The sequence below is a fragment of the Electrophorus electricus genome, chromosome 9, assembly GCF_013358815.1.
Source record: "Electrophorus electricus isolate fEleEle1 chromosome 9, fEleEle1.pri, whole genome shotgun sequence".
In the NCBI taxonomy this organism is placed as follows: Eukaryota; Metazoa; Chordata; class Actinopteri; order Gymnotiformes; family Gymnotidae; genus Electrophorus; species Electrophorus electricus.
The window spans coordinates 19,847,522-19,868,039 of NC_049543.1; the positions used below are offsets into that span (position 1 = coordinate 19,847,522).

Genomic DNA, 20,518 nt, shown 5'->3' on the forward strand with positions numbered 1-20,518 from the left:
TCCAGACCTTGTTAATAAAAGATGAGCGTCCGGTTACTGCTAAAGGAAGGTTCACCATCGGACTGCTGGGACCGCGCTTCAAACCCCTGGTGTATCTGAGGCAAAAGTAGAGGTCCCGTGCATTGGGTGACCTCTGTGCGCTGCGGTCGCGAGTCATAAGGTCCACGTCACCAAGCCTGGGCCAAATGCTTGTTGTTGTCTCGCAGGAGATGCTGGAGGTCTCTAGCCGGCGGTGATTTGTTTGCACACACCAGGACTGTGAACACGATCGCTAAGCACGTGTCAATAAAAGGCGATGAAAATGCCGGGCGGTAGAAACCTTCACCGCAGCACTGAGGTCAACCCTGCCTCCTTGTGTAGCACGCATGAGCTAAAGTTGGCGACCTAAGCAATGTGTCACAACTGAAACGACACCGGGGCCCGGCTGTACTAAGCCCGGTCGCTGGTAATTCCAACAAACAGCTGTAAAAGAGCAATATAAACCAATCAACTGCTCCCGACTGCCTGAGTAAAATTAGCCTGGCGGATGAGAACAGCGAGTGTTGTTTGAAAGGTATGCGAATGGACCAGGTCACATACTGACAGGATACATACCTGTTCTCTCATTTACAGCCATGCCAAAAGCAAAAGGAATGGCATTTACTACCCAGAAGAAAACAGTCCATCGTAGCCAGTCCGTCATATCTTCTTTTGCACATGAGAAAGGGCTTCCTGGATGCCTAAAATAGAGTACAATGTCACTTTTCAGAGGCCTTTAAGGTTAACAAAAGCATGTCTAACATATGAGGGAACATGAGAAATAACATAATAAAAGAAACATGAAACAGAAACAGATATAAGGGGTAACCAACTTAATTCTTACAATATACAATGATATAATGTACAGGCAGCTTTACCATTTTTATAGTATGAAATGTGGCTGGTTAATGCGCTAATATCACATTTCAAATTGCTTTATGGGTTAACGACATAAGTATACGTTTGCATCACGGACAAAAAGAGTTTATTGTGAACTGCAGAGACTTTACAATAAACGTGACATCTCACTTCTGCGGAACGGAACAAGCTGCTGTCGTGGAGAGGCAATGCGTAATGACGGACGTCCCCAGACAAGTGCCAGATTCGCGTAAACAAACAGTCTGGCATACGGCATATCACTGACAGCTTCTTCTCTTACATGAAACTGAAGCATATATGTGACCCGCCAAACTTGATATATACGTTCAGTACGTTTTTTCTCACAGTTCACTGCATTAAAACAGTTGCACCCCATGCGTAAAATGTGCAGTTGACTTGTATTTTGAACTTGAACCCGACACATAACTCCGCTGTCTTCAAATTCGTCTCGGATATGAAGTAACATATTCCATTAATAAATGGCGATCAAGGATCACGTGGACCTCCACTGGGGGGGGGGGGGGGGGGACAGCCAAGTATTCGTTAGTATGTCCTTATCATCCACTGGTGCCAACGAAGGTGTTACATCAAGTAACAACCAGCGTTCTCGTAATCAACGGAAGAAATCCGGGAAAGCATATCGAAAGTAAATCTCGTCCTGAACTCAAATACGCAAATACCCAAATACGCACGACCCTCTGGTGTTCTGTTCTGCACTGTTGTTGTTAAACCACTGAAATAGTTTGATCTACGCTACTTCACCGCGGAAAGTGTCGCCTGCCTTAAACACGGATGCCATTTATATGACAGTTAAGTCATCCCAAGAGTGTACGCAAAAGCAAGCGCTATCGTACTAAGTAAATCCTCCGACCTATTCATTTCCATTCGTAACCGAATGACAACATGCTAGATCGTGCGGGAAGTAAACCGTGCCCTCTCACCCAAGGAGAACGCAAGAAGACTTTATAAACGACGTTCAGCTGTCGGGACTCAGACCTCGAACGGGGCGTAAAATGTCCAAAGAATGACCATCCGTTATCAATGGCACGGGAGGCATGGCAGTTGGAAGCAAGTCCCCTGAAGCGACACTAACCGAGGAAAAATCAATTACACAGATCCTCAAGCGAGAGAACACGGTCTACTTACATCTGCTGGAAAAGTTTTCTTCAAAGCACGAAAGGACAGCCCTTTGAGCGCTATGAACACATGTTAAGGGCGCAAAGCGCACTTGCAAATAAAAAATGAGAATGGAACCTCATGGAGGAACACTGTCCTTATTAGTCGCGCAGACTGGCCCTCCCACTCACTCATTAGGTTACTAAAAGACATTAGATAGGACTGCCACGGAACATCACTTACAAGCTTCTGGTGAAGACCGCACAAACAGATGAAAGTCGCTTTTAGGTGTGATTAGTAGGCTACAATGGAGTACTCGACACGCGTAATAATTTGGACACTTTATATATCAGCACGGGCGAGCAGTGTTGTTTAGTGGTCTGTTTAAAAAAAAAAAAAATCAAATTAAATGCAACATTACAATTTTACATGTAAATTGTTGTAGCCTGCTCATATTGATGTAACTTGGATATTCACCCGTAAATCCACATGGACCTTATTATGCTGACAAAATTAATTATTTATTTATTTATTTATTTATTTTAAGAAAATAGTCGATGAAGATTTGCATGGTTTGCCCTCCGTATACAGGATACCGGAATTCTGTTTTATCCCCCGTCCTTTCAAATAACATTATAGACTGGTTCACAGTCTAATTGGAAGCTTTGGAACATGAGTAAACATTGCATTATAGTGAGATTCAACTTGTAACTCAGTAATGTTTGGAATTCTTGCTACTGCCAGTTGAAACTAAGATCACTTTGGCAGCGGGACCTGCTGTGCCAAACAGAGTAACTGCATACTTAACAAACATTCTCACAGTAGGCTAGTTTATACAGTGGATTACTCATTTTAAAACACTCATTAAGTGAACACATTTTCACAGGTACTGTTTACTTAAACAGCTTTGTAGCTTTTGGACCAAGAGTTAACAGTCTGCGTGTAGTTTTTATGAGATTTTGTGGCTAGCCTTCTCAAACTACTCGGATATCTTGCTTCCATTTCATTTTTACTATCACAAGAGCACCATTTTGAATAATGGCATTAGGTTTTTATTTGTGCGATACTGAATTTGCAACTAAATACTGTTCTATCTGTTTTATACTTCTGTATTTTTAATTACCCACTGTTTTCACCGCCATCCTCGCTTACGCTGTTCTGTGCGCTGGCATTCTGTGGACAGCATCGCTGGATCAAGTACAACTATAAATAAAGCTACAAGCACTTTCATTAAAGAACAGAAGCCTAGTGCAAAACTTATTGTTGTTATTTTAATGAGTCACCATGGCCACAAGCCACAAGGAAGGTGTAGCTTTTAACATTGGCACTGTGTCCTGAATGACATAGCAATCTCCTACACCCCCCCTCCTTGATATTCTTATGTCATTGACGTGCAATAATATCTTAATAGATGATAAGAGCCATTGTTAAATGTAGCTGGACTCTTAAAATTCTGATAGCATACAAATACTAAAGATGGTGCAACATACATGCTACAGCCTAGTTCAAGCAACATGCCAATTTTGTTTACTATTTCTTTAGTCTGAGGCAGACCAGGTCTCAACATAAACCCAAACCGCTTTCATGTCGTCGCGCCTTCACCAAGGTAGCATTAGGCGCAGAAGCATGTTTACACCCAACGATTACCCTGTACGCTTTCTTTCATGCCCTAAAGGGAAATGCGGTCAAGTGAAAGTCATCCGTTTATTTACTCGCACGGTCTTTTAGGGAGCAGGCAGAAATATCCACAAGCACAATCACGTATGATTGAACAACGCTCTCCAGGCGGCCACACGAAACTTCAACATAACGTTAGCGGACGATTTGTGGTCGGGCTTTAGGCAGGCCCAAGACTGCCGGTAAACACCGATTTTGCGAGGCCCCTCTTCCCTATATAAGACGGGTAAATGTGAAATCGTCAAGAGGGTGGCAGGTGTTCTGCTTGGCGGTAGAGTCCAGGGTCATCCTTGGGCGCTGCACCAGTTTCATAGATGATGACAATTTCCTTTCAGGTCCCAGTTAGTGCTCCGTGTTTATTTATTTCCTCATGCCCAAAGACTGCACAGAAAGAAATAATAAAAAAAAACTTCCAAAGCAAACAAATCTTCTAATGTATCCAGCATATCAGGCGCGAACACCTGCTCCCGTGCACCTGTCAAGTACTTAGTGTACACTATTTACATTATTTTCTCAACTTCCCGCATCCCGAACACTTCTCGACCTATTTCAATAGCGCGCGTGCTGAACGGGCTTTGTTGCTCTGCATGGCTGAGCAAACGGCACGCGGGCGAAAAGCCCGTCTAAAGTGCTTCCCGAACAATAGCCTTTGCATGCGCTGCTCTGTTCTGCGAGTGGAACCGGATACGGCACACGACCGGAGAAGGGCGGCCGCACACGGCCTCGTTCACCCGCCTGCTGGTGCTCCGTCGTTTCACCAGCGTTGACCCACACAAGGTGAAATCTAGCACCGATGGCGGTATTAATAGGATTCTGCAACGCCACTGGCGATAGGTTCGGCCTCAGTTTCGCTCTTAACGGTACCTGTCTGAAACAATGGACATCATTAGTCTCTTTCTGCTACTGGATTGTGCTGGATTTTCTGTTATTGACTTTTCAATTTTCTCAGGTTTCACAGCTCGGATATTAGGTTGGGAGGAAGTCTTTTTTTTTTTTTTTCAAAGAACAATTTTAGAGATCAGTAATGAGTGCAGTATCTGTACTTGGTTGAAATATATTCTGATCTTGTTTGAAGAAATTTGTTTGAGGTGCAGGATAGAGGTTATTTAAAGTCATGGTAATCAGACCAACTAAAGAGCGGTGCAAGGCATTCTGGGAAGTAACTGACACCTGATGCTCGTTTCCGTATATTACAATTAAGCAGATTTGTGTCCAAACACAATAGGACGTGTGAAATATATACACCTGTTGTTATTTTTAGAATAAAGTTAATCTTTGTTGGTGTATCTCTAAAATCTATATATATATAAATACACAAAAGGCTGTAATAAGATGTAGTTACCGCTAGTAGTCTGTAGCCTGATTTATTTCTATGTCTAAAATCATAAAAACTGGCCTCTACCGCTGCTGCCAAAGTAGAAGTAACATGTAATGTGGATCATCCCAGTGCCTTTATGGCCATTTCTGAAGATTTAATAGCTTTTGTGCTTCCTTTCAGTCTTTTTCTCTTCTCCACTCACAGAAGATAACACAAGCGAAAATGGGACACCAGATTTGCTGTATGCCAATAGCCAAAACAGTAGAACAATGTGAAGGAGATGGTGAGGAATGTGGAACATCACCTGGATAAACAGGAAGCCCAGTGGTAGAAGGAAACTTGTTCGGGGCATGATCTTATTTCACTCCCACGCATTTGCCCAGCACTCCCTTAGCATCTAAGGGCATGACAGAAGATCCGTTGTGCTGTCTGAAGGAGGTGTTTTAGACATCCCAACTTTCTTCAGTTTCCTGCACCCCTCCCTGGTGGGGGACTTTCATCTTGCCGTGGAGGGGAAGCCACCTGCAGCTAAACGCCAGCATGAAAAAGGAACTGGTAGTGGACTTCTGGCACTTCAGGGAGTCTTTGAGAGCACCCATCATCCAGGAGGAGGATGAGGAGATACTACAGACGTAGCTAGTTGGTTACAGGACTTACCAAAATTAACTAGAGGGTCTAGTTCAACTTCAGCTGGGATGGACTGACATCACTGATACACCAGTGCAGGACCTGCTTGGATGCATCAGACAATCGGGGTTGTTCTTTAAGCCTACGGTGGCCAATGGGCTCTTTCATTTTGCGGCCTGCTGGAGAAGCAACACTCCTGCACCTAAACGACTTGATTGGTGCGGCGGCGTCGCGGGACGAATATGTATAACTGAAAGGTTTGCTACAAATAATATAATACATTTTGTTATGTTATGATATTTTGTTCTTCGCACTGACTACAAACACAGGATGAGCTGTCAAATATCCTGGCCCAAACCATTAGGGTTTCACATAAAGCTCATTTCATGGTATCCTCTAAGAAACCTCTACCTCACCAGCTCTTCACGGAGGTCGTCAGGTAAGCACCTCCCTTCAATAAAGGTACATCAGGTACAACATATGATTTCAGGGTGCCACATTAATTACAGAAGGAGGCAAATAACTACTCTATTACAACTTGTTTTTTTACATATCTATTGCATTAAATATACCCATATACAGGCTAATTAAATACATATTACATATCTATTGGACTAGATACAAATAAACCAAACTTGAACTTGAACTTGACTAATATTGGGGAAGTATCGGACTGAAATAAAGGTTAGGGTAGAAGGGAAGTTATAATGAGGTTATGGGTCTCACATCACCAAAAGTACATGTTCCTTTTTCTGATCCCTTCATTAGACTTTGTGATGTGCCTTGCCATGCATACACACATGTTCCTTCATATCGATCTGGAACAGTTTGAACCTTTACAAACAAATTATTACTCTCTATCTATCTGTTTCCATTTCCTGTGCACTTCTGTAGTTTGTTAGTGGCATAGAGGAAGTGGGGTCCCTGGGAGGTGATCATAAGTTTAAAAATAATAATACAAATTTTAAAAAGGCCCTCCATCCTACCTCTCGTGGTGGAGTCTGAAAATATTGCACTATGCCAATGGGTACAGTTCACAGGAAGTTACTACGAAGCATCTGCTTGCTGAGAAGTCGAGAAGTTTCAAAGGCTCTTGTTTATTGAAGTCTGGAGACCCTTAGGACGCCTTTGGCTAATGCTAATTTAAGAAGAGCTTTCTCTCTACTTAGAGGACCTGTCTATCATCCTTAAGTGTCAGCCCCTTCTTAAGCGTTATCTCATTGTGAACGTTATTAACTTGCAACCTTTCACACTTTTAATTATCTTCATTAAATCCGACTGCGTTCCCTTGGCTAGTGTAAGACCCCGCTCGTTTGAAGAGCTAAAAAAAAAAATTGCGGGGAAAAGACAGTGGGCAGATTGTGTATATGATGTATGCCATTGAAAAATCCTGCTGAGCTCGTCACTTTCTGAAAGTGAGACCATAAAGAAAGCGTGTGTGTGTGTGTGTGTGTGTGTGTGTGTGTGTGTGTGTGTGGGCATGCACGCATGTAAGTGTGTCTGTGTGGGAGGATGTGTATGTGTGTGTGTGTGTGTGTGTGTGTGTGTGTGTTTGTGTGTTTGTATGGACAAAGAGCTAGTTGTGCTTCGTTCAGGAGCTGGGGCTTAATTCAGCATGCGGCAGGGAAACTGTGGCTCTGTGGTTGATGCGTGTCTGTGACTCAGCGCCCGTGATTAAGAAGCCGCCAGCGAGGGAGCCGGACTCACGAACTCTTGCTGCACATGTGACCCTGGGAAAGAACCTGACAATTGCCATGCGTTGTGAACAGATCACCTATGCGGAATGACTTCACCTCTAGATGAATTGAAAAAGGAGATCGTTTCAGGGCGCGTATGAAAGTTCCCTTGGTGCAAAAACTGATGACACATGCGGTGTTGTATGCTTGGAAATGTGCATCACGTCCAGATTTGTCAGGATACTGATTGCTCACATTTATTACCCCTTCACAAGGACGTATATTCAATATATTTCATGTGCTCCAAAACTCTCACGACGTCCTTGTGTATTACCGCTGTTAAGTCAGAATTTCCCTAAAAAGATGCCCAGGACAGTCAGATCAGAATAGTCAGCATCAAAATGAGCATTAAGCATCTATGTAGTGGGCTTTTCTGACACACAAACATAGCTTTCGTCGACTTTGATCTGTCTCATATGTGTGGGCAATTGAATTTGCACTTGAATAGCTTGCATTATGTGCCCTACAGGAAGAGTGAATGTTAATTAAATGGGTGTCTTGAAGGAGGCTTCTGTGTTGTGTATGCAGTCATAACCTGCCGAGTTTGTGCACTTTTGGAGGATTGATGTCCTTACAGTATGCCGTTCACAACTGCAGCTGTACATGCCGCTATAAGGCAAAGGAATATTAATACTTTCCTTCCTGCCTTTATAACTTTAAAAAAAAAAGTCTACCTTTATTTTAATTCTTCTGACTGACTGTCTGTCTGTATATTCATGAATTAATGACTTAATTCAGTTACACTTAGAAATAAAAACCACATGAAGTGAATGGCCCATGTCTTTGTTGCCTCATCAGAAAAGCACTAAGGATCTTATAGGATTAGCACTTAGATACGTTAGCCCACCTGGGACAAGCATCAGGTGGAAGTATCAGACTAATCAAACCAAAGTTCTATTGTATTAATGGAGAATCAAGCAAATTGTTTCACAGATCAAAGACTATTATGTGTTAATAAGAGTTCCATTTAAAAAAAAGAAGTGTATGAGTACTGTGTAATATTTGCATTTAATTTCTATATTACCTTACTTACTATTTCATATTTATTTGAACTTCTGTCTTTGGGAAACTAAGACTGCACAAAAATACAGTTTACAGAGCTACCAGATGCTCTACAGTACAAGCATCTGTAGAGCGTAGTCACACTGAAGCTACGTTATGGAAAGCATTCATCACTGAAGTGTAGCTTGCTTAATAACAGCAGAATGCTGCGGGACCTCTCCTGTAAGTGAGCACTCACAGTGACTGGACCACCCACTGAAGCTCAAGTGCTTTAGATGATAACAGACGCAAGAGCAAAGTTTCCACTGGACTGTATTTAAGTGAAGACTGTAATTTTATGACAATGTGAAATATTTCTGTTCTTTACCATCAGTCTCCTAGGCATGTGTTCTACTTTTGGATGGACCTCTTATAGTCAACACAAACAGCATGTGACCATGCCTGTTTAACTCCTATAGCTTAGTTAAATAAACAGACTCCATGTACAATTTCTGGCTGGACTGAAACAATTAAACACAGTTGTGGACTGTAGAAAACATAGCCTGCGACTCAGAAGTGTGCAACTAAATTAAAAAAAAAAAAAAAAAAACCCCACAAAACCCCCCCCCCCAAAAAACAAACAAACAAACAAAAAAAATTCCATGCAAACACGCATTCAAAAATTTGTATTTGTTTAATGCCATATTGCAGACCAGGCTAAGGACTTCTGTCCTCAAAGCATATTATTAATATTCATACATATTCATAACATAAATAATATATTTTAACATAATTGAATTGAAATATTATGTTTAACTAATGAATAAATATATCAAATTAATACGCGATGTCCATATTTCAATAGTAAAGAAAAATTTATAATAAACATTTTTAAATATTTGTTAAAACATTGTTTAAATCCTTTCTTAAAAAAAAAAATAAATAAAAATAAAATAAAATAAATAAATAATAATATATATATATATATATATATATATATATATATATATATATATATATATATATATATATATATATATATATATTGGTTATGAACACGTACTGGACATGGCTCCTTATTTATTTAGCCTGTTACTTCTGGCACCTTTTCCCCGAATCTTCAGTCAGCGATACAAACCACGTGATTTTGTTGCAGGAAGTGAAGTGAAGATGGCGGCCTCGGCAACGTTGCTAACCGAGTCTGCGCTTGGATGGTCTATTTTCACCGTTGTGTTGGTGGTAAGCCGAATGCGTGTGCGGATGAGACGATGTTTTGCGCGTATTTAGGTTACTCGGTAGCTAGACGGACTGTGTATTCCAGAATACAAGCCTGTCAAAGGTTTGAATATGCTCAACAAGCTAACGTACGCTAGCTAGGTTAGCTAACATGCTAGCGTTGATTTCATCATGAATAAAAGATAAGCTTGTTCTTCACACGTTTTGTCTTCATTCTGCAACGACCTTTGGGCAGAAAATATGTGGTATGATGTCATTGTGGCAAGGGACACCTTTGTGAAATATGGCCATAGTAAACCTTAGCTAACCTAGCTATCTAGAGTAGACGTATAGTAGTGTATAGACATGCTATTTTATTAGCTAACCTACCTAGCTAATAGTGCCATTGGAGACAAACACATTTATCTATTTATTTCAGTATATATAAATGCAGTTCTGCATAGTAACACCTATAGTTATAGGCTGTGAGTACATTGTACTGAGTAGCAGAGGCTGTGCTGTTTAACCAAATCCATTTATAATGTGAAGAATATCTTACTTGATGAACAAATATTTATTGTTTAGGAGTGGTTGGTTTCGCTTAATAAAATCAGTACTTTTAATTCAGCAATATTATAGATTTATTTATTTATTTATTTATGCGATCAATGCTAATTTCGTGTTCTCTTGGTCGACCTGAAATCTAATATAGGGATTTAAGTACACGCTTAACTTTGCATGGCGCCGTAATCAGCACACGCGGTGCTCGCTGTTTAATCATGCAGGTTGCCTTTTTGTTCTTCGTTTGCATGCACGGCGCCGAGGCGTATGTATGTATGTATGCATGCATGCAGGCCTCTTGATTGATTCCGTCTGCACACGGCGTCCTTTGATCTCCTGTTTTCAGCGCGCGCCGTGTGTGTGCCTGGAATATGACTTTGCTGCTCTGCGCGTTGTTGACACGAGCCTGTTTAGAGTAGTCTATCCAAGCAATTAGGTCAAAACTGGTAGCTGTTCATACGGAATTTTTTAAGTCATCTTTTTGAAACAGGACCTTTTGGTTCGGTACATGCAAGTGGTTCATTGGTTCATTTGTAAACAGAATTGTTCTCTATTAAAAAAAAAAATTAATAGAAACATGTTATGTCTGATGTGTAGAACACGGAGTATTTAGATATAGAACATGATAATTGATATGGACTGAAAAACTACAAATAAACATGGTTATGCTGAAATAAAATTTGCAATATATATCTAGTCCCAAGTTTATGTTTTCAGTTGGTTATTGTAACAGTGCTGGCGGAAAAACTCCTTACATTTATATTGCGTTACATAAGATATTACTCAATGATTGCTGCTTCCGAGATGGTAAACTATATACTCTTGGTCTAGGACCATATGTGCATGCAGAAGTATAGCTCATAAAGGACCTTGTGTACATTTCGAGACCGTACTTCGTCTTGCCGCGCAGATTTTGCGTTAGCAACCCTCCAACTCTAATAACAAAGCAGCACCCACGGCCGCGACAGCGTCACTGTTGTGTTGAGGATGCACGCCATTCATATATTCACTGACCTGTGGTGAACGGCGTGAAAGATGACTGACAGACTGTGCACAGTGAGCTGTAGCCTCTAAATGTACAGATATAAAATGAAATAATAGGCATCTATAAGACACATGTGCAATATAAGGCATCTGAAATGGTTACTGAGTGAGGGTGGGAGAATGTGTAATAAAGGGGGGGGGGATGCGCATTCTGCATGTGATGTGCAAGTCATTAGCAAAAGTCTTTATCATATTTTTCTTCAGCCGAAACCTGAATCTCATTTTGCCTTTTAGAGATAGTAAATCTTAATATTGTCCTATCGTGTAATCAGTGAGTAAATGTATCATTAGGTGGTTTTATTGTGTCTATTGTAAAATATATGCTGCAAATGACATTGTTCATTGAACATTACTTCACCACGTTTAAAAAGTAACTTCTTTCAAACAATTAAAATAAAAATCCACTCTTGGGACTTTATTGGCGACACAGGGTTTTGCCTCCTGTCACTTTGTGACTTTTTAAAAAGACTCATTGGGATTATTAAAATGTGAAACTAAATGATTTAGACTTCTATACTGCAGTGTATCACTGTAAAAACCTATAACTATCCCACCCTTAGTGCCTTTAAGAATAAGACAGCTTTTTACTTTGCCACTTAAAAAATGTATGCATTTCCCAATCTCTCTTATCTCATTTGCTCTTTCTCGCTAAAGGTAAAGAATGCACACCTTGTGAATGTTAAAGTTTAAAGTCCCTTTTGCGTTTCACTCCTAGGTTATTTTAGCCTTCTGCTGGGTGTATATTCGGAAGTACCAGAGTCGGCAAGAGAGCGAAGTCATCTCCACCATTACGGCGATATGCGCTCTGGCTGTTGCCCTGATCACATCTGCTCTCCTCCCGGTGGATATCTTCCTAGTGTCCTTCATGAAGTACCCGAACGGCACTTACAAGGTATCAACATTTTTGTGAATAACTTAAACATCTCGAGGCTCGATGAGCGTCGATTGGCTGGAGAGGGATGACATAGATAGGCGGCAGCTCACAGAGAGAGAACCCGAGTTCGGATCAGACTCCTGTTATGTAATGTCTTACGTCGCACTGGAGCAGGGCTTTAAACAAAGTCCTGCAGTCATGATTTGTTTTGCTTTTATTTAAGGCAGTAATTAAATTCATGTGCAAGAGGTAGAGGTATTTTTTTCCCGACCCAGATTTTGAGAGAGGATGGCTAAGTGTTGTCTGCAGTTTGCAGAGGACTTGTTCACGGCTAGGAGATGCCTAAAAAGATTTCATTTGCAATCATTTGGTGTGTGTGTTTTCTCCATCTCTGTAGCCCAGTGCTTGGATCAAGCATGTAAATTTTGCACAATAACGTCTCTCATACCCATGGTCTTTTTTGACTAATTTGAGATAATGTTGTTTTCATTTTTTTAAGCATAATAATTGAGTTCTGATTTAATTTGACCCCTCAATGCCCACTAATGAACAGTTTCAGCCAGAACATTTGGTTTTGTGCTTTTTGTTCTTAATATATGCAAAAATAATACAAATTTGCAGGGCAATACAAAGATGAACACACCACAATTCCTATGTGAAAAGCCAAGATACGCAGAGGGAGAATTTCCCTCTCTGGAGAGGGACGAAGGCAACGCGCCTCTTGAACCCAATTCTTCAGCACCACACACAGACCTCCGCTGCATAATAAATGGAGGGGACAGGCGGCTGTTGTTGGTCAGGAGGGCCGGGTGCGGTGGCGGGGGGGGGGGCCTGACGCCCGCCGCCTGCCGGCCGTCGGCAAGCCCCGAAAGAGATTACGGGCTGACCGTCGGGTCACATCTGCGCAAAGTCACATCTGTTTTCTTTCCCGAGGCACTTTTTGGTTTTGCCAAGCAGGTCTCGGGTGCTGTTTCTGGACAGACATGTCTGAGTTCAGTGACAAGGCTTTGATCTTTGTGCTTACTGTACCTAGGGCCATATAGCCACCATAAAACGCAGGGTGATCTTGGCGCTCGTGCAAGCCGAAGGTCTGATAAGGCGTAGAAGCAACAGGTGTCCAAACCTAATCTGTACCCAAATGCGCTAGCTCCTCGGTTTAGTTGACGTAACATCACTGCAGGAGGATAAGTGCATAAGGAGTGATTTATCGGGTCACGCTGATCCGGGATCAGAATGCGAGGCTTTAGCAGAGCACGTGCGCCAATGAATAAGTCAGCCTTTTAGAGCAGTTGGGCTGGAGGGGAACAGCCCCGGGTGTCTGGGATGAGGAGTTTCATGCACGCCTCAGAAAGAAGGATTCACTGCTGCCGGGTAGACGGCAGTTTGCCCTGGCGTTTGGATCCGGTTGGAGAACCTATGAGTCATCAACTTGTCGGGGCACTTTTTTGATAGGATCTCTATCACTTCGGGAGGGTGGTGTGGGGACAGGGGAGACGAGTGAGAGACACACACACACACACACACACAAAAGACGTACTGGCAGAAAAAAAGTGGCGAATCACCGAAACAACACCAGTCCTACCCAACATCTCCCAGTATATAAAACCTGTCATATGTTATTTGTCATCTGTCCTCCACCATACAGGTAGGTGGCAGTTTCTCAATTAGCCTGACTCTGGTCCTTTTTCGTTTTTTCGTAGCTTTCTGTAGTCTTTTCTTTCTTCCTTTGGGTGAGAACCCTTGGTTGTTTGTATCATTGTGCCGGTGAATTGGAAATGCTGAGCACATCCTGGGAGTCTGGCTGGCTTTACTTAGAAACCTGGCTGTGATTTATTGCACATTGACTGTGCCATCATATTCCACTCATACACTGTAGTGAGGCTCCAGTTTCTGTTAATGAGATGGAGTTCTGAAGGACATGAGTGCTTCCCAAATGTATGAAATATTAAAACAGCAATCATTATTCTTAAGTGGTCATTTTTGGTGTAAAGGTGCTTTTTTTTTTTTTTTTTTTTGAGGGGGAAAAAAATAATTAGTTTTCTCGATTCCAGGACTGGGCGGCCATCAATGAAACGAGGAAGCAAATCGAAGACACGGTCCTCTATGGCTACTACAGTGAGTATTTCATCCCAGACACCTCTCTCTACCAGATAAAGTTTGACCGATGCGTTTCAGAGCCCACCTCTCGAGCAGAAACGGGTACCATTCTTTAACCTCTACGGTGTTCTCCTGTTGTTCGGACGGCACCGGAGCGGCTAGTCTTCATATCAGATGTTTCGTATCGATTAATGGGAGCCGTGAGTTGCCCCGCACATACAGTGCCCCCTTGGGTCTTTCGAACGTGAGCCCATGAAGTCGGTGGATGAGTTTATCGGCGCGGTTTGGCCTGGCGAAATTAAGCGAAAGTGACCGCCGCCGCCGGCAGCAGTGCGTCCTGGCTAGTTGAGAAACCTCGTCGGTCAAATGGCCGTTGCGTTAACGAGGTTGCATAGACACACGGACAGGTGTGCAGTCATCCTTAGTGAAGCTCTTGATGATATTATCCCTTATTGCACATCTCGCTGCATATAGTGCAGCAGGTACGTAACCGGACGATGAAATTTATGGCTGTTCTCAGGGTTTGAAATTAAACGACGTCGGATGCCAGGTTTAATTCTAAAGTGCTGCATCTCTACATTTTGAAAGGTATAGAAATCACATCCCTTTGCTTATAGACACCTCCCCCCATTAAATGGGGACCATAAATAATTGGGCAGCTCATGGGACCATAAGTAATTGGGCAGCTTCCTGGCCAGCTGTGTGTTTTTGCGTCATTAGGTCATGCACAAGAGAGTGAATGAAATGTCTGGAGCGGAGGATTATGCATCTGTTGCTGTCGCCACTTCAGTGTCTGCCCAACCCCCCCCCCCCCGGGTGGATGGACCTTTGGATGTAGGATATGGACACCGGACCCTTACTACAGCTGAAGGCATAAATCTGGTGCATTCTGAAGTGCATATCGAAAGGCCTGATCTGCGTTTGTTTTATGACTATCCAATCTGATCGTCCCCGCACCGGAGTGCATCCCGACGTGGCCTGGGTGTCGAAGCTGAGCCAGCAGTTGAGGCGGCTGATCAAACAAGTGCTGACAAAAGGAAACAAACACCAACCCTGTGCTTGAGACCTGCAATCAAGGAAACTAGCAGAACCACAATACTCCAAATAGCTTATTGACAGGAAAGCCTCGGAATCTCGTTGTTGTCTCGCTGTTACCTCTTCCACGAGGCGTTGGAAAGGGGCCTCGTTGAAGGGGCAAGGATGTTGTGCACGGATCTTTGTAATCCGGCATTTTATTTATTTATTTCTTTTTTGCAACATCGTGAACTTCGCTGGTGGAAGTTGCTTAATGCCTTAATGGGAAAATCAGCCCTCTACACAAAAAGTCAATGCGAGCAGAGCAGGCAGTTACTGAAGGCAAAAGACCCATTGCACCAAGCAGGAAGCAAAATGGATGGATTGCCAGAAAAAACACGCATATTATAGTACATTTCGGTTTATGATTATGATTATGTCAGCGATGATCTGGTTCGCTTTAATGTTTATTAGTAACTATTAAGGTCTGCTTGAATGAAAAACCCTAAGCCAGTCATCATTATTTTTTAGCTTTGACAACAAAACAATGGGGATAGCATCATTGTTACAGATTTATTACGTTATTAATCAAGCTACGCCGTAGTCTTTAGAATCAGTGCATTGATCAGCATCAGCGTATGCATTTGGGAGGTGGCGGCGCGGCTGGTGTTAAATCAAGTCGTTCCGAAGTCACTTGATCTGGAGACAGAGTGATCCAGAGTGGAGCTTTCTGACACGCGCAGCCCCAAGCAGGTCAGCGATGCCGCTTCTGCTCGGCACCGGAGGCTGTCCGTCTCCCGGCACAAATCCCCCCCCCCCACTGCAAACCGCAGCGCCCAGCCGCAGGGGCTCCGTCCGGTCTCCAGGCTCTGGAACACGTCACGCCCCCCCACTTTTTTATTGTCTTTTGTTGTTGTTGTTGTTTGCATTGCAGACAAGATGGAAGTTTCTTGTGCGATTTCTCTCTTCCGAACCACAGATGGTAAACACTAATATCTCTCCTATATGGTTTCGTTTCTGTCAAAAAAGACAAACTTTTTTGTCACCTGCTGCACACTGTGGTACATATTCGGATATGACAACATATTCGGAACATATATATATATATATATATATATATATATACATACGTTTATGGAAATGAAAATGGTCGTTTCCCTGTGATGAAGCAATCCCACTTAACAACCATGTCCAAATAGGAGTTTCAGCCCAGCGGGTCTGCTAGCAACCTCCCTCCTCCCTGAGCTGCCTTTGATCATGTCTCCCCTCTGTGATTGCTTGTGTTGGGTGTTTACATCCTCATCTCTGTAGCACACAGCGGATGGGGGATATTGCTCCCATCATTTCAGAGGCTCCTACCCCGCGCTATGCAGAGGAGGCGTTTCGGCGGCGGGCGCACGTGCGGGGGCGGGCGAACCCCGCCGTGACGCGACGGCTTCGGGACGAATGGGCAGCGCGAGCGGTCGCGAAAGCCGCTTTTCCCGGCTCGCCCCGGGTGCCGCGCCCCCGCTCGTCCCGCGGTGCGAGCAGATTAACGGCAGGCAGGCAGGGGGGGGGTGGTATCGTTGGCGCTTCTCTAAAGCCTGTCCAAGAGAGGATGCCCCAGAGAGGCGGGGAGCGGCGCCGAGACCCTCCTCCACAGCCGGACGGTTTAATAACCGGGTGCCTCTGCCCCGGCGGCCGCGAGCCCGTCATTTACATCACAAAGGCTGATGGCAGCAGACCCTGTTCTAGTAATTAATAGATTGTCCTCTGCTCAATGGCTTGCTTTCGAACACAGGTTGTTCTGTGTCATGTTTGGGAGTCCATCCACCCCCCATCCTGGATGCAAACCCAGAAGCTCCCCCTGCTTGGTGGCCCTTCTCCCTGCGCTGCGGTTCACTGTGAATTAGACTCATTGATTGCCTGACGACCCCACCCCCCCCCACCCCCTCTAGTGCAGCAAAAAAACCTCCCCTTCATCTGCCACTAGGTGGAGCTCCAACTCTATGCGTGCTGGCACAGCTGAGCCCCAGATCTCTGAACGCGCCACAATCTCTGAAAACCTTTACAAGGCTGCGCTCAAAGGCAGAATCTGACAACCCCGTCTGTCCATGTCAATGCAAATGGAATAATTACAGAGCTGACAGTGAGAATGGGCTGCTCTGCTGAGCGATTACTTATTTATTCTCATATATATATATATATATATATATATATATATATATATATATATATATATATATATATATATATATATATATATATATATAAAACAACACACACACACAGAACCCATTTAATTGGGCGCATGCATGCCCTACATGGAGAGGCGAACGCATCTGTAAAAAGGCAATTTGAATCCGGACCTCGCACTTGGCTGTAATTATTTGATTGCACCGTTTCCCCTTTTGTTTAGGGTGCTGATCACACTTGATTGCCGATGTTTCTGGGGTGAGTGTCCTTTAGCTGTCAAAGACCTCATTTCTATCACAATCCAAAGTGCACTCCACGCTTGGCACCGTGTAACAGGTATTAGGACGCACTCGGTGCCCTCTCCCGCGCCTCGCTCGCCACTGCTCGCGCGTCGCCGCGTTTGATTTTAATCAGCCTCCGCGAAGCAATTATTGGGTGTTCCATACTCGTTTTGTTGATAATAACAGGCTTATGTTCCATGATTGCTGTTGGAGCACTTGTTTGGAAACACCGGAACGTGAAACGTCTCGATCCTTCCGGCAGATTTCGGGCAGCAGAGCTTGGTGGCGCGTCACATTGTGCCAGTATGGGGAAATGCAGGAATTCGTTCCGCAGAGTAAACGAACAACAGTGTTGACACCAAACAGTTCAGACAGGCAGCGGCTCTCTCTCTCTCTCTCTCTCTCTCTCTCTCTCTCTCTCTCTCTCTCTCTCTCTCTCTCTCTCTCTCTCTGTCTCTCTCTCTCTCTCTCTCTCTCTCTCTCTCTCTCTCTCTCTTCCCCCCCCCCCCCCCGGCTGAACCGCCTTTTCCTACTCATTATTTAAAGGGTGGTGTTGAACATCCAAAATGGCTCCCCTGATGTCCGCGCTTCATAGCAGCGATGCGTGGAGGCCCAGAGCCATGGGGCAAAAGCTCCCACCCCCCCACGGGACGCTCAGGATAAAATGCTGGAGTTTTGTTATGCACCCCCCCCTGTTGCTTTGTGGTAGGCGATCTTTTGGGGGAGGGCTGAAGAGGCACCTGTACGTGGACTGGCGATGCTCCTGCTTGATATCCACATCATCAACAGCAACGCGTCCTTCTGCACGACGCCGGCGGGCTGCACCCGTTATCAGATTGGGACGTTGTCGAAGCGGGCGGCCTCCGGACCCCCCGGCGCGAGCGGAGGGCGACGAGCAGCGCTCCGCTTGGCCCCTGCGCTGGTCCCGGGTCCTGTCACCAAAGCCAAACGCGCCTCATGGCGACAGTTTCTGATCATCGGTACCGGCGACGTTAAACGTAGACGGGCTGATTAAAGCTCTGTCTGAAAGCCCACCGCATCAGTGGAGATTAACCTCTCAGGTTAAGCAATTAAAGGGGAAATGTATTTTCCCGACCGGCCCGGTGCCAGGTCCCTGGCCAGCTTTTCCATTTAGCGTAGTGCTCCGCGCCGCAGAATGGCCCGGCCTTGAAGTTTGGCCACGGACTACAAGGTTAAGTGGGGAGAGCGCCGCCGAAGGATGCGGAGATGTCCCCGGACGCGTCCGAAGTTTTCAGGTGGGGCTCGAAGGGCCTCCTGCGAGAAGCCTGAGGTTCGTTACTAATCCAGTCGCTTCAACGCGCCGAAGCTTTTCCCGAACTTCTTAAGGGCCGGCACTTTTGAAAAGGAGGGCGCTTGAGATTTCGGGCCGAGCGCGTTGAAGCTGAAGCGTCAGGCTGGCCACTTCGCTCTCGGTTCTTTTGCTCGCACTCCGCTGCCTCTGTTCACGTCTTCTGGACGGCGCGAGGCACGGCAACGCGCCTTTGGGGGTTTTTTCCCCCCATTTTGTTCTTCCCCTGCTTTCTTGCCTTGTTAATGTTCTGCTAGCGAATTAAAATCGCTGCCTCCGAGCCATTTACCAATTAAATACGGCCCATGGGGGGGGGGGGAGGATGTCTCTCCTCTACGTATTGAAGGTTTTTTTCCCCCGTTCTCCATTCACCCGCAGTGTTTCTGAGCGCGTCGCAGCAACTTCAAGGCCGTGGGTCGTGCCGAGGAGCAACTGTAAAATTAAATAAAAGAAATAAAAGAACCTGATTATGGAACCCGTCCGGAGGGGGCAGTCGGCCGGGTCGCTGCCTTGTTGCGCGAACACACCCTCGCTCCCCCCTCGTCGCCTCGCGTTAATTCGCCGCTCGCGACTCGTGTTGCACGCCTACTTCAAGAAGCTGCCGGCCGTTTCCCCTTCCTGCGAAGGCGGACAAGCGGCCCCGGAGGGTGTGCGTGCCCTACCGGGGGAAATGGCGCTTACTTTTCAATCAGTCATCGGCCGTGCTCAGCTGTAGAGCAGGACCGAACGATGCTGGTGGTTTTATTTTTTATTTTTTTCACCTGTCCCAGTGAATCGAAAGCATAAGGTCTCAGCAGCCATTGTTGGGTCACAGATAGTCCTCACACATTTCACATTCTAGCCTCCTCTCCTCACAGACACACCAGTGCCGTCAAGGCTACCGAAATGCGCGGACGCCGTCGACGATGCGCTTATAAGAGGTCTGTGCAGCGCCTGAGGCGAGCGTCTAAGGAATGAGGGAGACCCTTGTTAGACCGCTGTTGCCCCCGTCTGCTTATGTCTTATTCAGAGGTCTTTTTGTTTGTTTGTTTGCTTCTTTGTTAGTTTGTTTTTAAATCCAAGGAGCGGCCCATTTTTAACCGAGCGGAGCCGCTCGAGTTCACGCTCGCGCGATCTCGGTTTCTCCTCTGCCGCAGCATGGCACCGTGACGACCTGGGAGCGGGCCTCACCGTAGATCCTGTGGCGGCTTTACACATATCAGTATTCCTTTTGTGCGTTTTTCCGAGGCTGATGAGACCTCGGGGTCACAGATGCGAGAATCCAATACGGCGGCAAATTATCGCCCACTCTGATTTGTAAGCCTCCTGGTCCTGTGTGGGGCAAAGGGGTAATGTTTGAATAGAGGCAGCATCGGCTAATTTACAGCCTTGTGACAATCAGTCACAAATTTTCACCTGCCTAATATATATATATATATATATATATATATATATATATATATATATATATATATATATATATATATATATATATATATATATATACACACCGTGTGTAACCATGGTTGCCATTTCATTCCAGTGCCTGTTGAAATCCAACACGTCCTGCTTAATTGGTTACTCATTAGGACGTCACTTGAACCAAGTCTCGTTTAA

General features: G+C 44.6%; 2 protein-coding genes across 3 annotated transcripts in view; one reads left to right on the forward strand and one right to left on the reverse strand.

Moving 5' to 3' along the window:
* The window catches only part of LOC113581419 (collagen alpha-1(XXII) chain), a 77,305-nt gene extending 76,205 nt beyond the window's left edge, over positions 1–1,100 (reverse strand). Inside the window, exons 1-2 of the mRNA XM_035529559.1 lie at positions 1,048–1,100; positions 595–719 (exon numbers count right to left, since the gene is read on the reverse strand). Coding sequence (XP_035385452.1) covers positions 595–682 — 88 coding nt within the window. The 5' untranslated portion in view covers positions 683–719; positions 1,048–1,100. The remainder of the gene's footprint in view (positions 1–594; positions 720–1,047) is intronic.
* Positions 1,101–9,504: 8,404 nt separating this feature from the next.
* lmbrd1 (LMBR1 domain containing 1) overlaps positions 9,505–20,518 on the forward strand; it is a 56,953-nt gene continuing 45,939 nt past the window's right edge. The window contains exons 1-3 of one of the 2 annotated variants that reach the window (XM_027016555.2): positions 9,505–9,591; positions 11,888–12,064; positions 14,098–14,161. In XM_027016555.2, the coding sequence (XP_026872356.2) occupies positions 9,523–9,591; positions 11,888–12,064; positions 14,098–14,161 (310 nt within the window). In that variant the 5' untranslated portion in view covers positions 9,505–9,522. Of the gene's footprint in view, positions 9,592–11,887; positions 12,065–14,097; positions 14,162–17,582; positions 17,591–20,518 lie in introns of those variants that run through there. The other variant, XM_035530180.1, reaches the window with a different exon arrangement.